Here is a 25,218-nt window from a genome sequence, read left to right as displayed (position 1 = left end):
TGAACTTATACAAAATGCAGCAAGATATTAAAAAAAACAGTTTTATTGATTAAAAAACACACTATATCGGAGTCATATATGTATCGGCAGATATCCAAATTTGTGATATCGGTATCGGACATAAAAAAGTGGTATCGTGCCATCTCTAATTCTAAGTACATTCTAAATACGTTCCCACTTTTTAGGGAAATATGGTTAAATTACTTTTAATTCAGAGCTGGCCTATTAAAAATTCTTTATAGTTTTCACTGAGTATTAAAATACTTCAAAAGTTTATCACACTTGTAAATGAACATGTATCATGAGTATAACAGTTTCTTTTGTATTCAACAACAACAAAATGGTCTATACTGTGTAATGATGGATGTGTTTCTTTTGTACATGGTGGGCATCAGATGTAAAAAGGGTTGTTTGCCGGTCCTGGAAGGGTTGGAAATACATTGACCATATAACTGTGACTCTTTGCTGTATGTGACACATCCTGTTGTCTCACTTCCTCTCTAGAAGCTGCCGTAAGAAGCAACTGTACTCTGATTTGTCATGTGACTCTTGTAAGGTGCAAAGTTAAGCTCGTGCTGTTGTTTGCTTAAAGTGTTTCGCCATGAAGCGTGGCTGCGAGAGAGTGATGGCACAGGATGACAGAAGGAAGTGGGAAGGAAGTGAAGTGCAAAAGTGCGCTTACTCTTGTGCTGATGAAGCAGCTGCAAAGTGTTCTCATTCATAGAAGAATGCAGCAGTGTGAGTCAGATGCACAGCTTTTGTTTTGAATGAATGAAATCACATCGTCACCTATTCTTTAATAAAGTAGAGATAGCACAATACCACTTTATGTCAAATACCGATATCATAAATCTGGAAGTCTGCCGATACCTTCAGGGAGTGCAGAATTATTAGGAAAGTTGTATTTTTGAGGAATAATTTTATTACTGAACAACAACCATGTGTTAGGTGTGGGCTGTGTGCGGACAGGGATAGGACCCAAGGTGCAGACTCCAGAGACAAACGTAAATTGAAATAGCTTTAATGCTGAACTCAAACATAACATAACTGGAAAAAATCTAAATAAACTTAAACCGGCGGATTGACAAAACACACAGCAAAATAAACGGTAGATCGCGACACGGACACAGAGAAACACAGGGCTTAAATACAAAGAGGGAGCAATCAGGGAATGAATAACAGGAGGGAAACACAGCTGGGGCAAATCAGAACTGACGAGACAAAAGGAAGCGTAAACTGAACACACTGAGATAAGACAGAGATCTTCAAAGTAAAACAGGAAACACATAACACAGACTCACATGCAGGCACTACAGAGGGAACAGAGACGTGGGACCAGGGCAGACACAAACACTGACTGAACACGGGGATATAGGAACTAAGGATACACAGAGACGCGAACTAGACAAGGGGATACAGGTGATAGGGGAGACAGAGCAACTAAAGAAGACAGAGACATAAACCATAAGACAGAACTCAAAGAAACCAAAGACTAGAAAGTATAAATAATATAATAAACTCAAAAACCCTGGGTCAATGACCCAGGCATCCTAACACCATGTTCTCAATGAACCCAAAAAACTCATTAATATCAAAGCTGAATGTTTTTGGAAGTAGTTTTTAGTTTGTTTTTAGTTTCAGCTATTTTAGGGGGATATCTGTGTGTGCAGGTGACTATTACTATGCATAATTATTAGGCAACTTAACAAAAAACAAATATATACCCATTTCAATTATTTATTTTTACCAGTGAAACCAATATAACATCTCCACATTCACAAATATACATTTCTGACATTCAAAAACAAAACAAAAACAAATCAGCGACCAATATAGCCACCTTTCTTTGCAAGGACACTCAAAAGCCTGCCATCCATGGATTCTGTCAGTGTTTTGATCTGTTCACCATCAACATTGCGTGCAGCAGCAACCACAGCCTCCCAGACACTGTTCAGAGAGGTGTACTGTTTTCCCTCCTTGTAAATCTCACATTTGATGATGGACCACAGGTTCTCAATGGGGTTCAGATCAGGTGAACAAGGAGGCCATGTCATTAGTTTTTCTTCTTTTATACCCTTTCTTGCCAGCCACGCTGTGGAGTACTTGGACGCGTGTGATGGAGCATTGTCCTGCATGAAAATCACGTTTTTCTTGAAGGATGCAGACTTCTTCCTGTACCACTGCTTGAAGAAGGTGTCTTCCAGAAACTGGCAGTAGGACTGGGAGTTGAGCTTGACTCCATCCTCAACCCGAAAAGGCCCCACAAGCTCATCTTTGATGATACCAGCCCAAACCAGTACTCCACCTCCACCTTGCTGGCGTCTGAGTGGGACTGGAGCTCTCTGCCCTTTACCAATCCAGCCACGGGCCCATCCATCTGGCCCATCAAGACTCACTCTCATTTCATCAGTCCATAAAACCTTAGAAAAACCAGTCTTGAGATATTTCTTGGCCCAGTCTTGACGTTTCAGCTTGTGTGTCTTGTTCAGTGGTGGTCGTCTTTCAGCCTTTCTTACCTTGGCCATGTCTCTGAGTATTGCACACCTTGTGCTTTTGGGCACTCCAGTGATGTTGCAGCTCTGAAATATGGCCAAACTGGTGGCAAGTGGCATCTTGGCAGCTGCACGCTTGACTTTTCTCAGTTCATGGGCAGTTATTTTGCACCTTGGTGTTTCCACACGCTTCTTGCGACCCTGTTGACTATTTTGAATGAAACGCTTGATTGTTCGATGATCACGCTTCAGAAGCTTTGCAATTTTGAGACTGCTGCATCCCTCTGCAAGATATCTCACTATTTTTGACTTTTCTGGGCCTGTCAAGTCCTTCTTTTGACCCATTTTGCCAAAGGAAAGGAAGTTGCCTAATAATTATGCACACCTGATATAGGGTGTCGATGTCATTAGACCACACCCCTTCTCATTACAGAGATGCACATCACCTAATATGCTTAATTGGTAGTAGGCTTTCGAGCCTATACAGCTTGGAGTAAGACAACATGCATGAAGAAGATGATGTGGACAAAATACTCATTTGCCTAATAATTCTGCACTCCCTGTATATGAATCCGATATAGTGTGTTTTTTAATCAATAAAACTGTTTATTTAATATCTTGCTGCATTTTGTACAAGTTCATATTCAGGTTTAAATAAACAACAACACTAAAGCTATTAGTTATACCTGTATGTAAAAAATACCCTGCACCCAAAATATTTCATGGTTCAGTAATACTGATCAATCAGATAAACTTAAACCTACTCCATCCTTCCTATTCTGGTATTTTAAAGAGTACTTAGCAGAAATATTAAGCAACCTAACTAATAGGGTTGCAAACTCCCAGCAAAAAAAAAAAAAAAAATAGGGAACCACCCTCCACCTCTTGATGCTTAATTGACATAATCAACTTTAATTTGATGCAGTGTGAAAAAAATTGCACATAAATAAATTACTTTTTCAAGAATAATTAAATAGATTCAACATCTTTCTCCAACAGAATTGCAGACTGCACAGATGGTATCTTCCCAAAGGAAAAAGTAGCATAGCTTACTAGGGTATATTAGACTTAACAGTTACTATATACAGTAATGGACTTCTATATATTTTACATAAGATTAAAACTTTGGGTGTAAGATTCAAATAATCATTTTTTAAAAGCTCGACATTTTAAATGAGAATAAGAAAGAAAAGTATGTCTTTGTGCCCCCTTTTCCCTGTTCATGCCCTATCGGCCCCCCTGGCTAAACTTTGCTAGATCCGCCCCTGCACAGTTACCAGCCATCAGCTAAAAAAAGATCCTGGTGTACAAAGTAATATTAAATACATTCTAACAACAGCTTATCAAGGTTAAACGTGCTGCTGTTGTTCAGCCGCTGGTTTCCTCTTTCTGGTGCAAAGTGGGCCAAAAACAAAGAAGAGAGAGGACTCTCAAAAGCCAATCAGCTGATCATTAATCAGTTTCATGATTGAAGTAGCAGCAGGAGAGGGAGGGAGGGAGAGAAGAGGCAGTTGCTCCATATATCGGTTGTTAAGCTTAACGCTGGAATGCTTTACAAACATTCAGAGATGAACTTACACAGTTGCTTTACTTCTCTCTGGGAAAACTTCCTCGGAGATGAAATGCTGGTTTGGTAGCGAGGCTCCAAATACACACAGCCGCTCTATCACGTGATGCATACTGCTCCGACGCGTTTTGTGAGGTGCTTTTTTGATATTTAATGGATCGATTACATTTTTTTATTTCTCTCCGATATCCGATGCAGTAATTTACGTCAGTATCGGACCGATACCGATACGTAATATCGGATCAGTCCATCTCTACTTTAAAGGTGACGAAGTGTTTAGGATCCAGGGTCCTTCAATAAACCCTCAAAAACTTTTCATTCCTCTGTGATGCTACGCAAACAAACGAGAGATGTAGTGGATCTGGAGAGACTGGCCCTGTGTGAGACTGATGCAGACACCGTGAGCAGTATTGTGTACTGAACTAGGATTAAAAGAGGGCTGAGTGGAGAAGGCTTGTAATTATTACTGTACTGCCAGACCTGCCATGCTTCTGCTCCTAGCACACTGTTTAGCAAGTGCCCCAGGACACAGAGATTCCTCGATACAAGAAACACACGGATCACAGGCCCAGTGAGACACACCGTGGAAAATGAGACTGCCAGCCATGAATAATTAATTCAATTGTGAATTGGCCGGCTTTTTAAAACCTTTGCCACTATCTTTTTATTCTAACCCTGCTCTACACATGCTGCGGATTAATGCAACTCCCAGTCCCTTCGTGTGTTCCCTGTCTGCTGTTATTACCCTGCCTTCCTCCTCTTGTTATAGAGCTCTCTCGTCCATGTTCTTCAGCTAGCTCTCTAAAGGTTGAAACAGCAAGATTTATACGCCGCCTTGCAATTTTAATTAGTGCAGTAAAAAGCCCCAGAGACATAGCATGCAAACTTTTTTTTTTTGGTCAACATTTCTAAGAATTCATTTCCCTTAATCAAAATGAAAAAAAGATGTAATTCTTGTGCAGTGCAGTAATGAGGCAGAGCGATGATGTTGCTGATGCTCTTCCAAGTGAGTTTTGGGGAAGTTCTTTTATGAATGCACTCATATGCCACTCAATTAATGCAGCTTGAACTGTATACTGTAAAATATCTTTGAACTGGTTTCCATCTTGGTTGGCCCATTTTTCTGGGAATAGTAGCAGCTATTATTCTGGCCTCTATAACAGAGGCACTGCCGGGGTCACTTACTGCCGATGTAGATTTATTGCATACCATCAGTATTCCACCGCGTCTGCTGGCCTCTCAGTTACTCTCCACACTAATGGATTGTCTCGGCTCTTAGCTGAAACTGTTTAGAAAAGTTCACTTAGAGTTGGGCAGCTTTACATTAATGGATAGCAAATGATTTCAGTGCAGTGTCTATATTTGCCTGTATCTTTAATTCATAACAGCTACAAGGGTAAAATTGCACATAGGTTTTGAGTTAGAGTACCACGGCTGGACTGCCTTCATGTCATTTTAATGATTTACTTCCTGTAGCTTTCATACACCTGCTCACCCTTCACAGCCGACACATCCTTTTGTTTTATGTGTCTACACCCGACTTGAAAAATAGCTGCTTCACAGTCTTGGTGTTGCTTAAAATTATTATTGCACCTTCAAAACTTCACACCTGCAAGTAAAGTCAGATTTCTTTTTTGAATTAGTAACGTTTCACTTAGAAAGCAGACGTGATAGGTGAGATTTACAAAGCAATTGTTGGTCATTTTTTTAATATAGCACTCGTCTGACCTCTGAGATTATGTTTAACACGTGACATGTATATGATGTCATCATAAACAGAAACAGAATACAGTGTATGCCACAGGTCGGCGTAACGAGGAGCATAAGATTAGACAACACCTGGGTTAGTAAATATGTTGATACAGTTATCGATGTGAGTTACAAAGACAGGTTGTTAAATGCTGGATTGAATGTCTGTAGACACTGCTTAGGACTGGAAAATGTGCTCTCTGTTTCAGTGCTTTATATTGTTCTACTGTCAGTCAGGAATGAATAGAAGAGCACCATGGTCTTTGTAGTACAGATGCAAATACAACAATTACACAACAGAAGCTACAGAGGTTCTGCGTATTATGTCCCCCATAGTAACCAATCCCATCGCCTGACGCTGACAGTCTGTGTGAATCTCAGTGAAGCTAGGATTTGAAAAGAATCTTGAAATCATTGTTTGAAAGTCGTGAAAACATGAAGGAGTCGATACATTCTTACTGAAACTCAAAGTTAACTGTAGCCAGAGTGTTATTTATGAGCCCATTAGTTTTCCATTGTTTTGGCACAGCTAAAGTTGAGGGCTTTCAGACCTGACGTGCTGCAATCCAACAGATGTGCTTTCTATTAGCTTTCACTGCAAAAAGAATAGTTTCCTTGCACTGTGTGTGTGCAATAGAACCTTTCTGCTCAGAAGGCTTTATTAAGACTTACACAATTGTCACTGTGCCCATCTGTGCTGCCCTTATTTTCTCTTTTTAGCTGAAAGCAAAGTGCTCTCGCAGTCTTTTGGGCAATCCCAGGAGGAGATCAGTGAGGATGAAAGAAAACGAAGGTCAAGAATGTTTATTTCCAAAAACCTAGAGAGACGCGTCTTTTTAGACTCAGGCTCCAACCAGTCTTTAGGAACACAGAGAATGGAGAGATAATGAGAGACAGAGAAAGAGATGATATTTGATCTTAGCCTTGTCAAAACAGAATTAGTAGTTTGCCCAAAACACTCAAGTAGTGTGCTTGAGGGACTCAGCATGGGTGGTATTTGTGTGAAAGATGAATTTTGACCACTTATTCATATTATCTCCTGGTTATGTTTGCTACCTAAAATCTTCAGAAGAGCATTAATAGTAAATGATCGGACTGTGACTGCAGAGCTTCAGTGAAACATTATAAAGCTACAGTGTGTTTCCTTCAAGGTCTGATATGCCACACTGGCTGCGTTTTGGCTTTTTTAATAATACGCTGGCACACCAGTGTTCAACTATGTCACATTTAACCAGTCAAACGCAGCTAACTGCATGTAACGGTTTATCCTTTGGTTTCCTTCTCACGTTTTGGTGGCTAACTCTGGGTTACCCTCAAAGCATGCCTGTGATCTCTCAGCTGTAGAAGAAGGCTAAATGGAGAATGGGAACTTTCCTGCTGTTTGAGTGAAACCTCTCTGTTTGTCCAAAGGTATCTTATTAGTATATTAGTCTAATTTTTTGGTCTTAGGTGCGATATAAAAGCTTTTTATACTTCTTGATCCTGAAAAATGTTTTCAAATGAGAAATGTGTGATATTAAAAAGATATGACACGGTTTTCAATCATGTGTTTTGCTGTTATTCTTATATAAGATGAGCAGTTATGTGTGTAAAATGTGGTTTGTGCATGACTGTTGCAGTTTAGCACTGCTTGGGTTCGCTTCAGTGAAGTATGTAATGGCCTACAGTCAGCACAAGCGTAATGCATGGGATCTGATCTTTACTGTGCATCCTCATTTAGTAGCTACTGAGGCAGAGGGGGAGTAAGGGTGTGAAAGAACGCCGCGCAGAGAGTCAACAACTAAACATGAAGTGAAACATTTCTTAAAAGCAAGGGGAAAATGGCTCACTTAAGTAAGCTAACTATACCAACTACTTCCCTGTGGAGTAACCCTGCATTATATCCCAGTAGCAGCTAAAATAATCCCCACTTACGTGCTTCAAAAAGCACTTTCAGCACTGCCTTTAGTCTAATCCCTGGCTTTTCCAGGCACTGCAAGAGTTTCATCAAGCACAAAGAACTAAAACGACTCATTTCCTGACGGCCTTGCCTGGCTGAAGGAGGTATTGCACTTGCTTAATAAGCCTCCATCTTTTTTCACTATCCATCTTCTGTCCTGTAAATCCTCACAGCACTAGCAGAAATTCCTTGGTGATATAGTACTGTGTCCCGAGGTGGGCCCACAGCAGAGTCACAGCACACAGTGGCACATAAAGCATTAAGAGCCATTGAGTAGTGCTCCCCAGAGGCAGATAACAGTCAGAACACGGGGCGATAATGCTTGAATGTTGCTGATGCCGGTCGATTGAAATGGATCCATTATGCAGCCTCTGTTATGTGATATAGCAAGCATCCTGCTATTTCTGCTTCAAGTGCTTGACAAGTTCTTCTTCCATTACATTGCTTCATGAGTTCTTTGAAGAATTACATTATCTGGTGTTGAATTTTTTGCGTATGTTCTCCCTTGTGCTTCTTGTGGCTTTGCAGGCTCAAGATAAAGTTTTTCAAAAACCGCAAAGGTTGATTTTCTGGATTACTTCATGCAATTCATTTCTCAAAATTGCGTGCCCACTCTCTTCTTCTCATGTGCATTTTTCCTAGAATGTCACGACTGTGGCTACTTGCTGAACGTAGCCATAATGTATTTTTCGGACATGTTTTGGCCTTTTTCGGTCTGCTAAACCTACTCAGAATGTCCTCCATTTAAACCACCATCCCTGCAGAACTTTCCTTTCATCTTTGCAGCGCAATTTTACTGAGCCACAGCATTGATATACAATGTACTGAGAGTGAGAGAAAGAGAGGGAGCCAAAAAAGGTCAGCTCCTCTCACTGACTGCACAAGTCAGTGTTGTGCTTCAGTTAAGAAAAGGAAGGGAAGTGAGCACAAAGTTTTCTCTTCACAGTTTTCTCAGCTGAGCCTTGTTCATTTAGATTGGATATCAGAAGCTGCAGAAGACAAATTTCCTTCTTACATAGTAAGAAGGTTCTCATTTTCCCTACTACCCTGCGTCACAAAGTGACAATACAAATGGTTGCTTCATGGATAGGAAATATATATTTTATACCGTATGTTCATCTCTAGAAAATGCTGTTCAGGCATTTTCCACTACTGCTTTACATTCCTAGTTTTGCAAAGAGAATATTTATGCAAGTCCAGTCAGCAAGCATGCAGTGTTGTGGTTGCTGGCCCCAAGGTATCTGCACTGGATTAATAAGTAGTATGATTCCTTTTTAAAAACACTAGTAGACACAGAGAGAGTCACTGTTTTCTCTCAGGATTTCTTGAATATATCAAGGGATTTCATCCACATTCTTGCTGATTCCATTTCTTTTGGTTTTTGGAGGGCATTTTTCTTCGCATTGGTTGTTCAAAACACAATAAAATTACATTTCTCAATATGTTAGGATTCTCATACCATAGGCATCCTCATGACTTATGTTGATGCAGAGAGCTATTCTTTAACACAGTTTTTAACCACTGGAGGCAGTGTTGCCAATCAATGAGCATAAGTGTCTCCATTTCTCAGGTATTAAAGGTGCTAAATTAGCGAAACACAACACTACTTATGTTTTCACAAGATTTACTACCATGTGATATAGAGGGTATTACTCAGGCAGATGCGGTCACATAAATCTATAGAGTCTATGGGGAATGAGGAAAATAATGATAAAAGAAGTTTCCATTTGTGGTCCACTTTTTTTTTTGATCCAGGTAGTTTATTAAAATTATTTTTCCAACAGTTAAACACATAAGCATATACCAATAAATGTACAACATTGCTCCCACCTCTCAATAACAGATCTCAAGTGAAAAATAAAATAGTGATATATATACTCAGAGTACACACAAAACTATAGGCATGCAAGACAATGGGCCACTGGGCTATATACATTCAACATAACAGAATCATGATTCCATATCACAGGATGACATTTTGTCAATATAACTAATGACCGGTTGCCAGGAAGGATGAAATTTTCCAGCACACCCTCTGATGGTGAACTTAATCTTCCTTAGATGAACATCACGTCTCTAATCCACAGGCCAAATGTTGGGGGCCGGGGGTCCTTCCACTTGGTGAGAATAAATCTTCTGGCCAGCAGAGAGGTGATAGAGCAAGTTTATTCAGGGATGCTTCAGAGGGAATCACACCAAACATTTAAATCAGAGGGGTTGGCTGGATCGTTTGTCCTGTTATGTTGGAGTTAGTCTGAAAGGTTGAGCTCCATCCATGTAACTTGTGTAAAACATGTAAAACATGTGCAGCAGAGTGGCTGGAGCTGTCTTACCCAGGCCGCATGTGGGGTCCAAATCAGTGGAGATGATGTACAACCTTAAAATGTATAACAGATCGCCTGATGAGTTGGAGATATTCATTGAAACTTGTAGCCAAGTTGTCTCAGGTATTGTTTCTCCTAGTTCCCCTTCCCATCTATGCTTAAGGCCCTCTAAGGTAGTCAGCTTGTGGTCATTAAACACTGTATACATTTTACCAATGATCTTCTTTGAGTCCGTTTTGTTTTTAATTATCAGGTCCAGCAGAGAAGTGGACGGGTGCATAGGGAAACACTCAGAATTAGATGAGACAAAACATCTAATTTGCAAATATCTAAAAGACTTAAATCAACGTAAATTAAAACTTTTTGAGAAAGCTTTTTTCAAAAGAAACAAACCTCTTATCTATATACAAATTGTTGAAAGACCGTATCCCACACTCCAGCCAGCCGTGAAATGCTTCGTCCATAACCGAGGGTGTAAACAGGTGGTTTTTCCTTATTGGAGCACCAAGTCACAACTCAGTAAGATTAAAGGCTTTTCTGAATGAATAACAACACGGTTGTGTGTATATGATGGTTTTTAAGTGGTCCACTTTTTGCCCCAATTCTAGTGTTGAGTCGTTTTGAGCAAGTTCTGGTTGTGTTAAGCATTATGCATGGAGAGCAAATGAGGAAACTAGTCTGATGAAGTCTGGAAACCGTTGGGTTTGTTTGGAATTAATTTAGTTTTGATTTTGCTTTTTTAACCCAAATTCTCTGGCACGCCAAAACTAGTGAATGTGTTCCCAGATTGATAGGAATATTGATAAGCATTTACTGCTGCATAACTTTATTTAAAAAGTACAACAGTTAGAACACTTTTTAGTGTGTTGCCACTGAGCATCATGTATGGCTTTTAGTTTGCTTGAGTTTAGGTCCTTGTGGAATAAATGCTGTTGTTGTCTGGTTATTGATGTCTTTTTGAATGAGTTGGAGTGATAGGAGGGACTAGACTGAGGTTATTCGATGCCTGGCCTTAAATTCTAAAACTCTGAGTCATGTGCTTGATACACTGTTATATTTGTGACGATCCCTAATCTCTTTTTCATTACCAGTTTCAGACGACGCAGAGATACATTTCTTGTTAAACTAGTGAATTTATTAATTGTGTGTAACAGCTTTCTCTTTTGTGTTTGATCTGTTTGATTTGTGTCTGATTTGCTATGAAGATTACTGAGAAGAGTTAGAGTTGAGGTTTGAGATAATTAAAGACACGTAAAAAAGCTGATTGAAGTCTGTGAAGTGTTTGAAGATGGATTGGGAATTTTGACTTCAGACACAATTTTGCATTTGGCCATAAACAAAAATACACATGCTAACTGCAGCGAACCATGAAAATTCAGAAACAGCTCGGCTTGTCACGGTCTTGGTCTTGGGTTCGCTGCTCCTGACTTTACTGTGCGGAGAGAAGATTACAAAGAAAAAAATCATTTCTCCTTTGATCTCTACAATAATTATAACACCTCAGCTGCAAATAAAACCTTTAATGTGTAGCAGTGATGTGTAGTGACTTTTGTAATAAAGCAAGCAGAGAGAAATACAAATAAACAAAATAAAATAAAGTCTTCCACTACTTTTTATTAAGAAAATGGACCACATTTAAAAAGTGCATGATTTTATGATGCCTGCCTGGCATCTTTCTGTGTTATATAAAATATTATCACTTCAATAGATATTGTCAAAACATTTATCATTAGCTGACAATGAGTGCTGGAGGATTTTTTAAATCATAGAATCCTTTACTAAAAATAGGAAAACTGTGAAAACTTGCCAACATAGAATTATGTTACGCACCCCCCCCCCCCCCCCCCCAAAAAAAAAACCCAAAACAAAAAACAAAACAAAACAAACAAGTTTGAAATTGAAACTGTTAAAGAGAGTCACAGAAATACTGTAACGCAATTAGATATTAAAGTGCTGATTTAGAGCTTAGAAAATACTTGAATTCCCTCAATTCCCTCTCTGGGTGCTCTGCCGATATTTGCTGGTTCCCTTTCTTGATTGGAAATGCTTCAGTTGTTGTGGGATTCACCTTACTGGGCTCTGTGTTTGAATTAACCGTTAGTCCTGCTGCTCCCTGACCCCTGTGTTTTGTAAGTTTCTGCCCACGGAAAAGTGCTGGTATATTCAGTGCAGACTTTTCAAAATTATGAGCTGTAACATAAAGGTAGGACTGTGTAGCAGTTATGCCTTTATTCTTATTAATGCTGGATCATGAAAGCTCTGTTTAGCAAGTTTAAAACAATCTGTGGCACTCATACTGCCTCTGGTGACTCTTTAGTGCTCACACTTTGGAAATGCTTTCTCAGCATTTCTGGAATAATTATTTTATGGCTGAGGGAGGGATATGTTGCAGCCAAGTCATCGTCCAGTGTAAGATTAAGGATCTGTGTGAGGGAATAAATCAGCAGTAGTTGGAATGACCTGACAAATTGCAATGATTTTAATCTTTATTCTTATTTATTTCGCTCTGTCTTTTTTTATACCACAGGTCAGGAGTGGCCATGCCATTTGGCTGTTTAACAATCGGGGAAAAGAAGGATTACCACAGTCCTTCGGACGTGACAGATAAATATGACCTGGGTCAGATCGTTAAATCGTAAGTATCTCGGAAGGTTTTTGCTTTTGAATTTGAATTATGCTTCCATTATGTTGTTTAAGAAAAACTGAAGTGCTGTGAAAATCTTTTCAGGGAAGAGTTCTGTGAGATATTCAGGGCCAAGGACAGAACTACAATGAAGATGTACACATGTAAAAAATTCCTGAAAAAGGATGGGAGGAAAGTCCGTAAGGCTGCAAAAAACGAGATTGCCATATTGAAGATGTGAGTTTTTCATCTGATTCATCTTGCTGTGTGACTCTTGCTTTATATTTAATTTTACTGAAAATGATTTCACAGAAAACATCTTTTTATGAAGAAGAAGAAACAGCTCAGTGCTCTTTAAGAAAGCAGAAAAGTGAACTTCATTCTGCTGAGTGATCATATGCAGTCACTTTTTAAAGCCTTTATTATCAGAGATTTTCCTTCAGCTTCTCTTTGATGATCTGACTTTCTGGTAAAGCCCACATTAGCATAACCTGAGCCTTATCAAACAATTTGTCGCTGTCAGCAAGCAAAGCAGTAGAGTGAGATTACCATAAAAGTGCTTTTTTTTTATAAGGAGCCTTTGAAAACACCGATTATTCCATTCAAAATTAGACTTTAATAACAGGGATGTGCACTGCATCCACATTTCATGTTGTAGTCATCAATGAAGGGGGTTGAGCAGTAAGATGACAGTGTCAAAGCCTGTGAATAATTGCTGGCAAAACATCAAATTACATTTTGAAGAGACAAATGTGGGCTGACATTACAAAAGAAAAGAATGAAAATGGGAAAAAAAGAGATTACTCTTTCAAGTTACCTTCTTCCATTTGTTTTGTTGTTACGCAAGAGAACGTTCAGTTGTATGTTCTGTCAGTTTAGCTTCTTCTTGTTTAGTTTCATGTTTTGGTTCCCCTGTAAATATCCTGGATTTGAGATTTAAATCTCAGTTTAACATGTGATGCAGCCATAGTTTAATACGGGAAAAGTAACAGATCTAGTAGTAGATCTAGTACACGTCTAATTGGGTTGGTATGGAAACATTAAAGAGGTATTAATGATCAAAGAACTGACCTCACAGGCCATTGTTCATTCTGTTGTGCTAGTTTCAGTCATTGTGCAAAGGTACTGTTTATAAGGTTGGGGAAACCTGCAGTCAGCTGAGACTGAAGAAGTCACTTGGACGAGTGGTGAAATGTTTCTCCCACTGAAAAAGCTAAATCCAGTTGAACAGAATTCTCTTTTTCTTTTACTTGGATGATTGAGTTTGCATCAAGACATTTGGTATAGCTACTTAGATTTGCATGATCCAATATCATTTTAAAATAGTATATACTATTCCTTACCAGAAATGCTCAACAGCATACACCTTAGTATCTTCTGGAAATATTTTTGTATCATACTGTAAAACATAAACTGTCACTATGAAGCTGGACATTGTTCATTTGGGGGTGTTTGAGGATTGACTCACTTTTGGAACCAACCTCAGGTAGCCCTTCCAGGAAGTGCAGTTTTTAGGCATCATTGATTATTTTAAAACTAAACTAAATATTCCAGTCCTAAACAACAACAGAAAAAAATAGTGTTTATCTGCTTTAATAAGTTGTTACAGTAGCTAATAGCTGGTCTGTAATATACTGGACTGCATCTACTTTCTGCCATTTATTTCATGGCAGGTTTGAAAAAGAACATTTATATAACACATGATGAGTATGTGCTCTTTAAAAATTCTCCAGTACTTCACAGCTTGTGTCTGGATTCTGATTCAGACATGTAAATTATGGTTACAAAACACACACCTGTGATGCACGATGAAAATCATTCATAAATGTCCCAAATCTCAATTTTCCATTCACAAAATTAACTTTGTGCTTGGAGTGATTGAATAAGGAAGCAATTAAAGACAGAGCTTTTTAGCAGACTTCCACAGTCAGCACTGTGGAAAAATGATCATGAAAATAACCAGTAGGCTCGTGAATGTCCTTCAGAGTTTCTTGCATGTTGCTGTGGTTGTTGAAGGCATAGTCAATGCTCATGATATAAATGTTTGAGATATATGCCCATATGGATACATCAGATTACACAAATCTGCGTATCTATGGGAATTTAAATATGTCTTGCATATTTAAATATGTCTTGTTCCCTCTCTCAGATTTCAGAATGCATGTTGTTTATGTGCATTAAAATGAAAAGGTATTTACATTAGCCTTCTAAAAGAATGAATGACTCAGATCTTATCTGATATTTGACTTGATTCTCTTCTTGTGTCTTTTGACACATCTTTTCAGGGTAAAGCATCCCAATATTCTCCAACTGGTGGATGTCTTTGAGACCAAAAAAGAGTACTTCCTCTTCCTTGAACTGTGAGTTCCGATGTCTGATGAGCCAAGGGAAAACCTTTCTGCTTGTCTTGACCGTAACTTAAACTTGAAATGTATCTGTTTATATTGTTGATACTTGTGGTGAATGAGCCCAAGGTCCTGTAGATACAAGAACAGCTCCAGTCACTTGGTATTCATTGTGAAATTAGCTCTTTCATGATTTTGTAATCTTGTGTACTGTATTCCATGGAATTCCAGAACGTGGGATTCTTTTTTTGTGATTTAAAAAGCTTTTGGTTATACGGAAATCTTTTATGCAATCTTGTTAAATAATAATCAAATTAGGATGTCTTTATTTCAGTTTAAATTACAGATGTATTTTTTTTCTTTTTTCTAAACTGTTAATAGTAGAGAGCAAAGGAAGAAAAAGAATAGGCCAAGACAGAAAAGTTTTTAGTAAATCTTAAATTTAAACTGTTCGTTAAAGCTTTCACTACTGAAATTAAATTACATTCCTAATTTCCAACAACTTCCACAGTGCAACAGGCAGAGAGGTGTTTGACTGGATCCTGGATCAAGGCTACTATTCAGAGCGGGACACCAGCAATGTGGTACGCCAAGTGTTGGAGGCGGTTGCCTACCTCCACTCACTCCACATTGTTCACAGAAATCTCAAGGTAATATGCTTCAGGATATCAAGTCGCATCATCAAATCAGAAGTATTCAAAACAACATGACTGTACTGGAGTTCATTAAAAGAGACAAGAATATACAAAGAATATCATTTTTAAACACATGTCCTCAGTTAATCAGTTAAAAGCTGTTTTCATCACATTGAAATAAAGAGTACGATGTAAAAAGGTTTCCAGCAACTTTTACTAAATGGCTAAATGACTTTTCCCTGAAAAACCAAACTGAAAGACATATATGCACCGTTATCAGTTTTCTCAACAACAAACCTCAGCTTAGAGAAAAGGTGTGCAATCCAAAACATCTGCTTCTTGGAATTAATTTCCCTTTCTGCCAAGCTACCTGCTACTGTGCATAGTCGCAATTGTTCCACCCTCTGACAGCTGCCTCCTGCAGCAGGATGTTGCACACACCACTTTTCTTTCTTAAAAATGACGTATTTAATCTCATTACACTGAAAAATGGCGAGTTTCAGGTTTGTTTTCTTAAGAGAGCATCTCATAGGTTATGTATGTCCTTCACAGCATAGAAAGAAGAGAGCAGGCACAAACATCTAGTATTATTTTTCCCCCAATGCTATGTTTGACTAGTTTTCAAATTCACATAAGCCACCTCCATATGATGCTGGTACAAATGTGTTCATTTGTAGATAACACTAAGGAAACGAGGCTTTCAGGATCAATGACGCCTTTTTATTGACTTGTTTTTCTGTAATGTTGCTTTTTGGTCGTCTTTTATTGTTATTAAAGCTTTTGTTGTCTTTATTCTTTTATTTGAATTTTTTGTTCGTTTGTTTTAATTTCACTTTTAAGCATTACAACTTTTTCTTCTTCATCTTAACTAGTTTAATTGTGTTGTCTTACTTATCATAAATCTCAGACCATATGAGATAATGTGTAGTCCTTGTAGCCTCTTGTTGATAAAGTTAGCATTTTTCTACAAGATAGCATCATTGCACCATGATAGCAAGATAGCAGCACCTTAATTTCTCACCAAATACCTCCAAAAATAATGATTATAGGCTTCATAAAACTAAGACACTACAATATAGTAACCATGCCAAACATTAGAGTGTTATCATTATGAGCAGTGAGAGGGATAGCATTAGCATGTAGCTAAAAACCACTGTCTTGCAACTCATTAGTATGCAAATTTGAGACAATTAGAGAACGGTAGGTGTTGTATGATTTTGGACTTTTAAATGTGTGTCAGTGACAAATGCTGTGAAAACTGTTGAAATCCCACTTCGTAATACATAATTAAACATTTACATCGTTTAAGTCTTCTCTTTATTTTTGTTTTGAAACCACTGGAAATTTAAACTCGCTTTTTTTAATGCCTTAAATATGAATATTACATCAGCTAAAAAACGTCACTTTTCACAGTTGGAGAACCTGGTTTACTACAACCGCCTGAAGAACTCAAAAATAGTCATCAGTGACTTCCATCTTGCCAAGCTGGAGAACGGACTAATCAAAGAGCCCTGTGGGACGCCAGAGTATCTGGGTGAGAATATTAAATTTCACAACATGCAAATGAGGCAGTGCTTGTTCTGGTTTACAGACGTGTAGAAATTTAGTGAATGTCTTTTTTTCTGGTGCAGCTCCAGAGGTAGTTGGCAGACAGCGATATGGCAGACCTGTGGACTGCTGGGCAACAGGCGTCATCACGTATATTTTGTAAGTTATGTTTATGAGACTTAAAGGCTTATTCTCAGTCACATGTGGAAATTTGATTGATCTGTAATGCTCTGTTACAGCATAAGCTTGTTTAAATATGGGATGAAGGCTTTTTTTGGACTCCACATATTCACTCTTTTTTCACTCTATCCTACATCAGGCTGTCAGGCAACCCACCTTTCTACGATGAAACTGATGATGATGATTATGAAAACCATGACAAGAACTTGTTCAGAAAGATCCTAGCAGGAGATTATGAGTTTGACTCTCCGTACTGGGATGAAATCTCTGATTCAGGTACTTTTAGGATAAAGATAACATTGTGAAGCAACACACTGACAGCTTGCTCGGTAAACATTTCAGATTTGGAGAGTTTTCTCCTCTTCTTTCCGCTAGAGTGTTCAAACATATGTCATATTTATGTTCTCGTCTGTCGGGGGAATATACCTGTTCTTTGTTGAGTTTCTTCTGTACGATATTTTTCTTTGACAGCTAAGAGTTTGGTTGCTCGTTTGATGGAGGTGGATCAAGACCAGAGACTGACAGCCCAGGAGGCTATAAACCATGAATGGTAGGCAACGGAGCTTTGATAAATTGTGCATTTAAATGAAAGGACTCTGATCCGACCATATTAATTTGACCTGAAAGACTTCTCAAAAGTTCATTTTGTTTTTTGGTAGAATCATGCAAAGAAACAGTGGTTAGCATTTCCAGGATTGTTACTGTCCTGAGCATTATTTGCACTTTCTCAGTGCACTCTCTGACAGTCAAATTCTGCACAGGTGACAGCGACACATCAAGCAAAAATATTTATTATAAATGTTTTTTTTAAGCATATAGATGTTCACTATAGGTGCAACAATATTTGTGCAACGTTTGATTCAGATTAGCCCACCCATTAGGGAGCAGATAGGGTACAGACAGATATATATACATATACTACGATCATTATAGTAGGATTATTAGCAGTTAGCCAATTATTATTGGCTGCGTCTGAGACAAAGATCAGGCACAAACAGTCTTAAAACTTGGTTCCCTGAAAATATATTGATTAACATTCTTCTGAATCCCATTTGCATGTCTAAATGTGCTTTAATTGGAGTTACCTGTTACATTTCTCTATAAATATAATCTCATGTTATCAAGTTGACTTTATTACCTGTATACAGCATTTTTTTAGCTTCCCAGTTACCACTGCTTATTTATATTTCACAAGTCTAACCTATGAACACAAATAGACTGTCAATGCCAAATTCCTGAAGAAAAATAGCCAAGATAAAAATGATCCTTAAAGGTTATTTTGTCCTTAGAAAAGTTTGCCAATCGATAAAACAAACAGCAAATTGAGTTATACTGTGTGTAGCAGCCCGTGGCACATGAAGGTAAGGATAATGTGAATCTCTGTTGTGAAGTTGTATTTCTCCTGTTTTGTGCAACAGGATCTCTGGTGGTGCAGCCTCAGATAAGAACATCAAGGAAAACGTGTGCGCACAAATAGAAAAGAACTTTGCCAGAGCTAAATGGAAGGTGAGCCCTTTTGTTCTCTCTTTCCGGAAGCTTTTTTTCTTTTTCAAAAAGTTCGACAATAGTTCTACTGTCTTTGAACAAGGATATACAGCAGCACGGTACAGTGTTGTGTAACTGTTAGTTGCATTTTTTGGGGGGGGTTATAGCATCAATTTGAGTTCAGTTTGATCTTAATTCTCCCACAGAAAGCTGTTCGGGTCACCACCATCATGAAGAGACTGAGAGCACCTGAGCACAGTGACGCAAAGGCGGCAAACCCTGCAGCCGGGGCCCCAGCAGACTCCACAGCTCCCCAGGCTGCTGCCGACCCTCCTGCTCCTTCATCTGCCACAGCACCTGAGGGTTCAACCGCTCCGGTCACAGAGCTCCCCGCCGGAGCGGAGAAAAGTCAACCGGCACCAGAGGCCTCGGCCGGGGTGGCGCCCTCAGCCGAAGACCATCAGCAGCCCAGCCCGGCTCCACATGGGGACGAGCCCGCATCGCGTTGCAACGGTGAAGCTTCAGCTGCCCTTCACACACCTGCTGAAGCTGGTGATGAGCAGGGTTAAAAACCAACCTCCCACCCCCGCGCCCTGTTTGACTTCTGCAGTCCCCACCTACTCCTGCACACTGTACATTAGCTGCTAGCATGGTGACACTGACTCTGCTTCTCTTTCACTTGCAGCATTAGTATCATCTCATGGAAGCTGTGTGCTACCTTTCCTGAGCCTGACTGCTACGTTGCCTTGGCTTTTTCTGTTTTGTTTTTTTTTACCCATGTACGGTGCTTTTTTTCCCCTGACCTCCCCCAGTGTGCGTCAGATTATATAAACACTAACTTCAAAATCTTTAGTTTTAGGGCTAAAACGATTTGCTGTCAAGCTGTGGCTTGCAGCTAACATTTTCTTTCCATTTCTTCTCATAGTGATAAGAGAATAATGGAAGACATAATTGTGCTGAAAACAGCTTTGATTCCTCTTTAATGAGCCGACTTGGGAAACTTCTCCCTGCAGTTATCCTCGCAATTCCAGTATTTGTTTGTAGAATCGGTAGAAAAGTTTTGCTTCTTAACATTCGCACCTGAAGAAGATCACGAGCACTTCTCTCACTTGACACATATGGCTATCTTTACCGTCTGTTGTATTCTCCACTTACCAGTTAATGGGCTTTTAATCAGCGACTGGGAGTTTTTAAGCCAGTGTTGTTTAGAACGAGGCAGCTGCACACATAAGCACACACAGACACTATGTTTCTTTGCTAAGTTCCTGCTCAGGAAAGAACCTCATAGCTGTAAGTGTAAAGATTCTGTACATAGAGACCTTTGTAGAAGTAGCCAAAACAGCATGCTTTCTCACTTTTGCTGTTCATTTTACACCCACTTGGTGGATAAAGATGTGCTACAGCCAGCTTTGTCTTATCACAGGCCACAGCATTGTCGTCTCTTGCCACAAGCCATGTGAAGGCTAATGTTCTTTTCAAAAGCATACTGTACATTACGCTATCAACTGCTGCTGTTCCTTTGGCGCCCCCGCTGTTAATGTGAAACAACCCCACCACTCTTTTCCTCCCATTTTTACATAGCAGTTCTATGCATCCAAATTTTTTTGTAGCTTTTCTTTTTTAGACGCCCTCGTGACATCCCGCCATCTTTGACTTGTTCAAAACATTTGCGTTCAGATACCGACTCAAAATACTTCATGCACTGTGGTGACTTTGCTGTAATTAGGGCACCATCACTTACTCTTTGTTGACCTGTATTGTACTGAGATGTGCAACCACATATTTACACTGTGTTTTTTTTTACTATTTCTATTATGTATTTATTTAAAACTTTATGTACATGATCATTTTGCTTTTTTCTATGTTTCTTTTTATTTATTTGGCTCTTACTCTCTCTTTTTATTTCATAGATTTTTCAGCTTATACTTGATAAACAGTAATAACAATCTCATCTTTTCTTATCACTGATCCCCTTGAGTTTTAATAATGAGCTACAGAAGGAAACCTCTGTAATCACTCTAGTGGAGTTAGAGCAATATTTGACTGGCTGCAGAAACTGTGATTCCTGGTGTCCTTTCGATACAGTCCACATACCTGTAAGTAGAAGTCTGTAGTCCTTTCTCAGCTGTCAGGCCCATGAGGGCCACTGACCTACATAGACACTGACATATGGCTGCTGTCAAATTCATATGTGTCTCAATGGGTGGACTGTAAGTTCCCATGAGCCCGAAACACGGGCCACATGAAGACAGTAGCCACTCTGCCAGTGCTATGACTTAATTCAAGTGTAGTATGTCATGGCTTATGCACAGCCAGCTTGTCTGATTTCCCCACTCTGTTGTCAAGAATATTTACTGTGCACACCTGTCAAATTATATAATAAAAAGATATATTTCTCCATTTGAAACTAAATGGGAAGAAAAAAGAAAAGGTTTACAATAGAATCTCAAGTTTGACCTTTTTTTGTTACAGTCGTTTACTCATAAAAGTATCTCTTTGAATGTGTTTAAAGTAGATTAGTCGAAGCATCGTTCAGATTGCATCACCATCTTTCTTACATTGTTTAGGATGAATATTTCATCTTTAAAAAGATGCTTAGTCAGAAAGATATCAGATTTTTTTAATGTGAATAGATTATTTCATGTAGTGTGTTCTCTTTGTTTAGATGGCAAATAAATACTGTTCATATACTGTTGCACAGTTTGAAGCAATGCTTTTTCCCAATACATACTCATAAACCCTGTATTTAATAACCCATGTCTGTTCATTTTGCCGAGCACTTCCAGGTGTATTCGTAGATGTGATGTTGCCAGGACCAGTGATCATCTGTAGGTCCTGTCCTGCATTTGTGAGCTCTGTACTGTACTCCTTGACTGAGTTGATGACTTTGATGGTAATAAAATTGGATTCATCTGTTTATCCATGTGCGATCAGCTCTTATTTCTCGTCCAAGCGCAAAGATTGTGTACAGCATCTTTCAAACCAGTGAAGATTATTTTGAGAAAATGTGGGAAAGAGCCTGCGTCATTACACTCTGCTTTCCCCCTAACCCGGAGGAGAGCATCTGTGTTACACGCGCTCAATTAGCACCAGCTTAGCACCCATCCTCGTGGGGTGTGAACTCGTGTTTCGAAAAATCCCAGCAGTGCCATTTGGTGACACTTTCCAAGACACTTGAATTGCATCACACTGGAATAATAATGCAGAGAGCTCACTCTCCAGGCCCTCCGGGGTTTAAATAGGCTTCCTCTAGTGAGACTTTCTCTTTTTAATGCCCATTCTGCAATAGTATGCAGCCATTGATAGAGCCATCAGGGCTCAAGGGGATCCTAACTCTGTCTTTTTGTCATTGGATGACTTCATTAAAAATGGTAGGATGAGAGAAGCGTCTTTTTCCTCACTCTCTCAAGCAGTTGCGTGGAGATGAAATGCCAGTGATCAGAGTCCGTCCTTGCTGAGAGGAGAAGAGAAATTCATATGGAATACAAAAAACGTTCTTCCTCTGGGCAAAGCTTACATATAAGCTAAAAGCTAAGACAATAACTGCACATTGGGAACTAAATTTTGTGCAATAATGTGCAATTACAGCAACAAGCAAGAATGAATCTCTTCTTTTTATCGATGGTCTTTTTGGTCTTTTTGTCGATGTTACTACCTCTTCCTCAATCTGGTATTGATTAACAGATGTGCTGTAGACTCAGTTATTGGCATGCAGGTTAAAAAGAAAATCAAACAAATCATTCCCATATGAACTTGCTTACCTCCCTCTCACTCTAAAATCCTACAGAATACACGTATATGTTTCAGTTGTTATTATCTGTAAACAGTCTATAATAGTATAACTTTGACAATGAATAATGTTAATTTTAAAAAAAATGCATCTAAATTAATGCCAAGAAATATTTTAGTAATATGTTTTTACAGTCTATATATGATATTTCTAGGGCAATAAGGACACTGAGCATAATCTGTGGTATTTTTCCAAGATGAATCAAATATATACTGAAAAAAATTGTCAAATGGCAATATATAATAATTGATACATACATGTTTAAATATTGTCAAAAATAGACACTTTCACTTAAGTGCTATACTTCTTATAGACATGGTTTTACAAATTAGGTCCATAACTTATTAAACAAAGACCTATTTGTTTTAGTTTTGTCTCTGTACACCACCACAGTGGACTGTAAATCAGTACATGTGTGACTGAAGTACAGACTTGAATTTTGAATTGTACAAAAAGTTTGCACTGATAGTTTTGGCATTACAGCCGTTTTTACACATAGTCCACCATTTTCAGAGGCTCTCTATTAAATTTTGTTTCATTTTAAATACAGAGATTGCTTTTAATACTTTGATGAAAATTGTTTGCAGTAAGTGATTGTCTGACATCTGGAATCCATAGACGTCACCAAATGCTTTGCTTCCTTCATCGAGATGCTTTTCCAGAATTTTACTGCTACTTTATTTGCTCCAATCACTTTTAAACTGTGATGTGCTGTCTGCTCAGTTTTGCAAAATGTGGTTGAATCTGTGCAGAGAGCACAGCTCTCTACACTTCACAGTTCATCCTGCTGCTCACACGAGCAGTCACATGATCAGTAAACATCAGTTCCAGTGGCAGCTACACATGCTCATGACATAACATCTTTTTTTTGTTTGTTTTCTGTTGTTTTTAAGTTTTCTAGGAAAGCCTGATCTCATTCTTCTTTTTCTAGAGTGTAACCAGTCCTCTGCATTTCCATTCATGAAGGTATCTCTGGACTGCAGATCTTGACAATGACTGGCTTATCTCAGTGTTCTTGACTTTGCTAGATGATGCAAGATTGTTTTTCTGAACCAACAAAATTCTTCTGCCACCATGAACTTTGCCTTGTGTGATCTTTCAAACATTTCGGTGTTGCTGAGCTGTCCAGTTTACTGTTTCATATCTATGGTTCTATTGTTTCACAGTGCTTGATTGATCTACATGAAGCACAAGATCTGAGTTACTGACTTAAAAATATATGGATTTTCAGGTATGTTCAACAATGGTCTAATCACAGAAAGATGATGTTGGATGTCGAAAGAAAGAAAGCACGAACAGTGTAATCATTTACAAATGCAAATATAACTGGAGTGGCAAAACAGTCTCCACACTTCACTCCAAATACTTCAGTCATGCTGTAGAGAGCTGGTATGGTATATGAGAGAAAAGCTGACACTGCCCTCTGGTGACCAGGTTTGTTTCAGTCAGCAGTCACGTCAGTGGAAGGAACAGCAAAATGCCTGCAATGCAAACATTAAATACATATGCTCACATTAAAATACCGGCAGTATAGAAGTTTCTTACCTGAACATACAAACATGCATGTGTGAGCTAAACAGTGATAAGCACGCAACATAAAGTTCAATTAAGTTAATTTTGAAATACTGATATTTCTCAATAGACAAACTCATAGATAAACTGACTGAACCTATTTAGTGTAACTGGAGCTGTGAATCACTCTGTGTACTCTTATTTATCTTATTTAACTATTAGTATTTCATGAAAAAGCCTTTTAAACAGAGAATAAAGCTAAATGTAAACAACACGTTCCTTTTATGTTTCCCACTCATTTTTATTTATATGTGAATAAGTGAATGAGGCTAATAGGTTAAAACTATCCAGTTTCCTTCCTTAAATACAGACTATTATATACACAAATATACACTTAATTATGTTGTGCTTCTGAATTTTTGGGAAGACTACTCCAAAGAGCTCCAAGAATAAACTAAGGTGCCTAACAGTAGCTCAGCTTGACCACTCCAACATCCTTAACAGTTTATCATTATGTTAGTAGCGTTGATACGTTTTTATTGAATAGATTTAGCCAATAATACCTTATTTAATTATAGGGTTTAGGAATCCAGCACTTCAAGTAGCACTGGGGGATTTGGTGCGAGTACCTCTACCACAGTCAGTAAATGTTGCAGGCAACATAAAATCATAGAATAAGTTAAAGTGTTATAGGTGTCATGTGTTTTTACTTATTTTCTAAGAAGTTGAACCCCATGAACAGTACTGATGACAACATGCCACCTGCTGGCTGATAGCATGAAATGCATGTGTGAGCAGGACCCCTGTTATGATTGCATAGATGCAGCAGAGAGCAGTGGTGCTCCCTCCCATTCCTCTGCTTTACTTTGACAGGTGCTGTTTGTCTGCAGCGGTTGTTTCGCACTTTCCCCTGAGCCTCCTCTGTTTGTGTTTAGCGTATACGAAGGTCTGACAAAACGACGGCTGACAGTTTACAAAGGCCAGAATACTGTGTAAAATAAAACTGCCAGATACTTTTAGAGGTGAATT

General features: G+C 38.7%; 1 protein-coding gene across 1 annotated transcript in view; it reads left to right on the top strand.

Annotated features, from left to right (window-relative positions):
- Window positions 1-21,806, top strand: part of LOC146708942 (caM kinase-like vesicle-associated protein) — a 46,115-nt gene extending 24,309 nt beyond the window's left edge. The window contains exons 2-11 of the mRNA XM_085455845.1: window positions 12,599-12,706; window positions 12,800-12,931; window positions 14,980-15,054; window positions 15,551-15,689; window positions 17,088-17,208; window positions 17,306-17,381; window positions 17,542-17,678; window positions 17,874-17,952; window positions 18,821-18,908; window positions 19,094-21,806. Coding sequence (XP_085311971.1) covers window positions 12,612-12,706; window positions 12,800-12,931; window positions 14,980-15,054; window positions 15,551-15,689; window positions 17,088-17,208; window positions 17,306-17,381; window positions 17,542-17,678; window positions 17,874-17,952; window positions 18,821-18,908; window positions 19,094-19,456 — 1,305 coding nt within the window. The 5' untranslated portion in view covers window positions 12,599-12,611 and the 3' untranslated portion in view covers window positions 19,457-21,806. The remainder of the gene's footprint in view (window positions 1-12,598; window positions 12,707-12,799; window positions 12,932-14,979; window positions 15,055-15,550; window positions 15,690-17,087; window positions 17,209-17,305; window positions 17,382-17,541; window positions 17,679-17,873; window positions 17,953-18,820; window positions 18,909-19,093) is intronic.
- Window positions 21,807-25,218: the final 3,412 nt, after the last annotated feature.

This window comes from Copadichromis virginalis, linkage group LG5, assembly GCF_057382275.1.
Source record: "Copadichromis virginalis isolate Kocher_CV1m ecotype Utaka linkage group LG5, C_Virginalis_male_GT1.1, whole genome shotgun sequence".
Lineage (NCBI taxonomy): Eukaryota > Metazoa > Chordata > Actinopteri > Cichliformes > Cichlidae > Copadichromis > Copadichromis virginalis.
The sequence above is the reverse complement of the archived record's forward strand: the minus strand, read 5'-3'. Positions and strand labels throughout refer to the sequence as shown.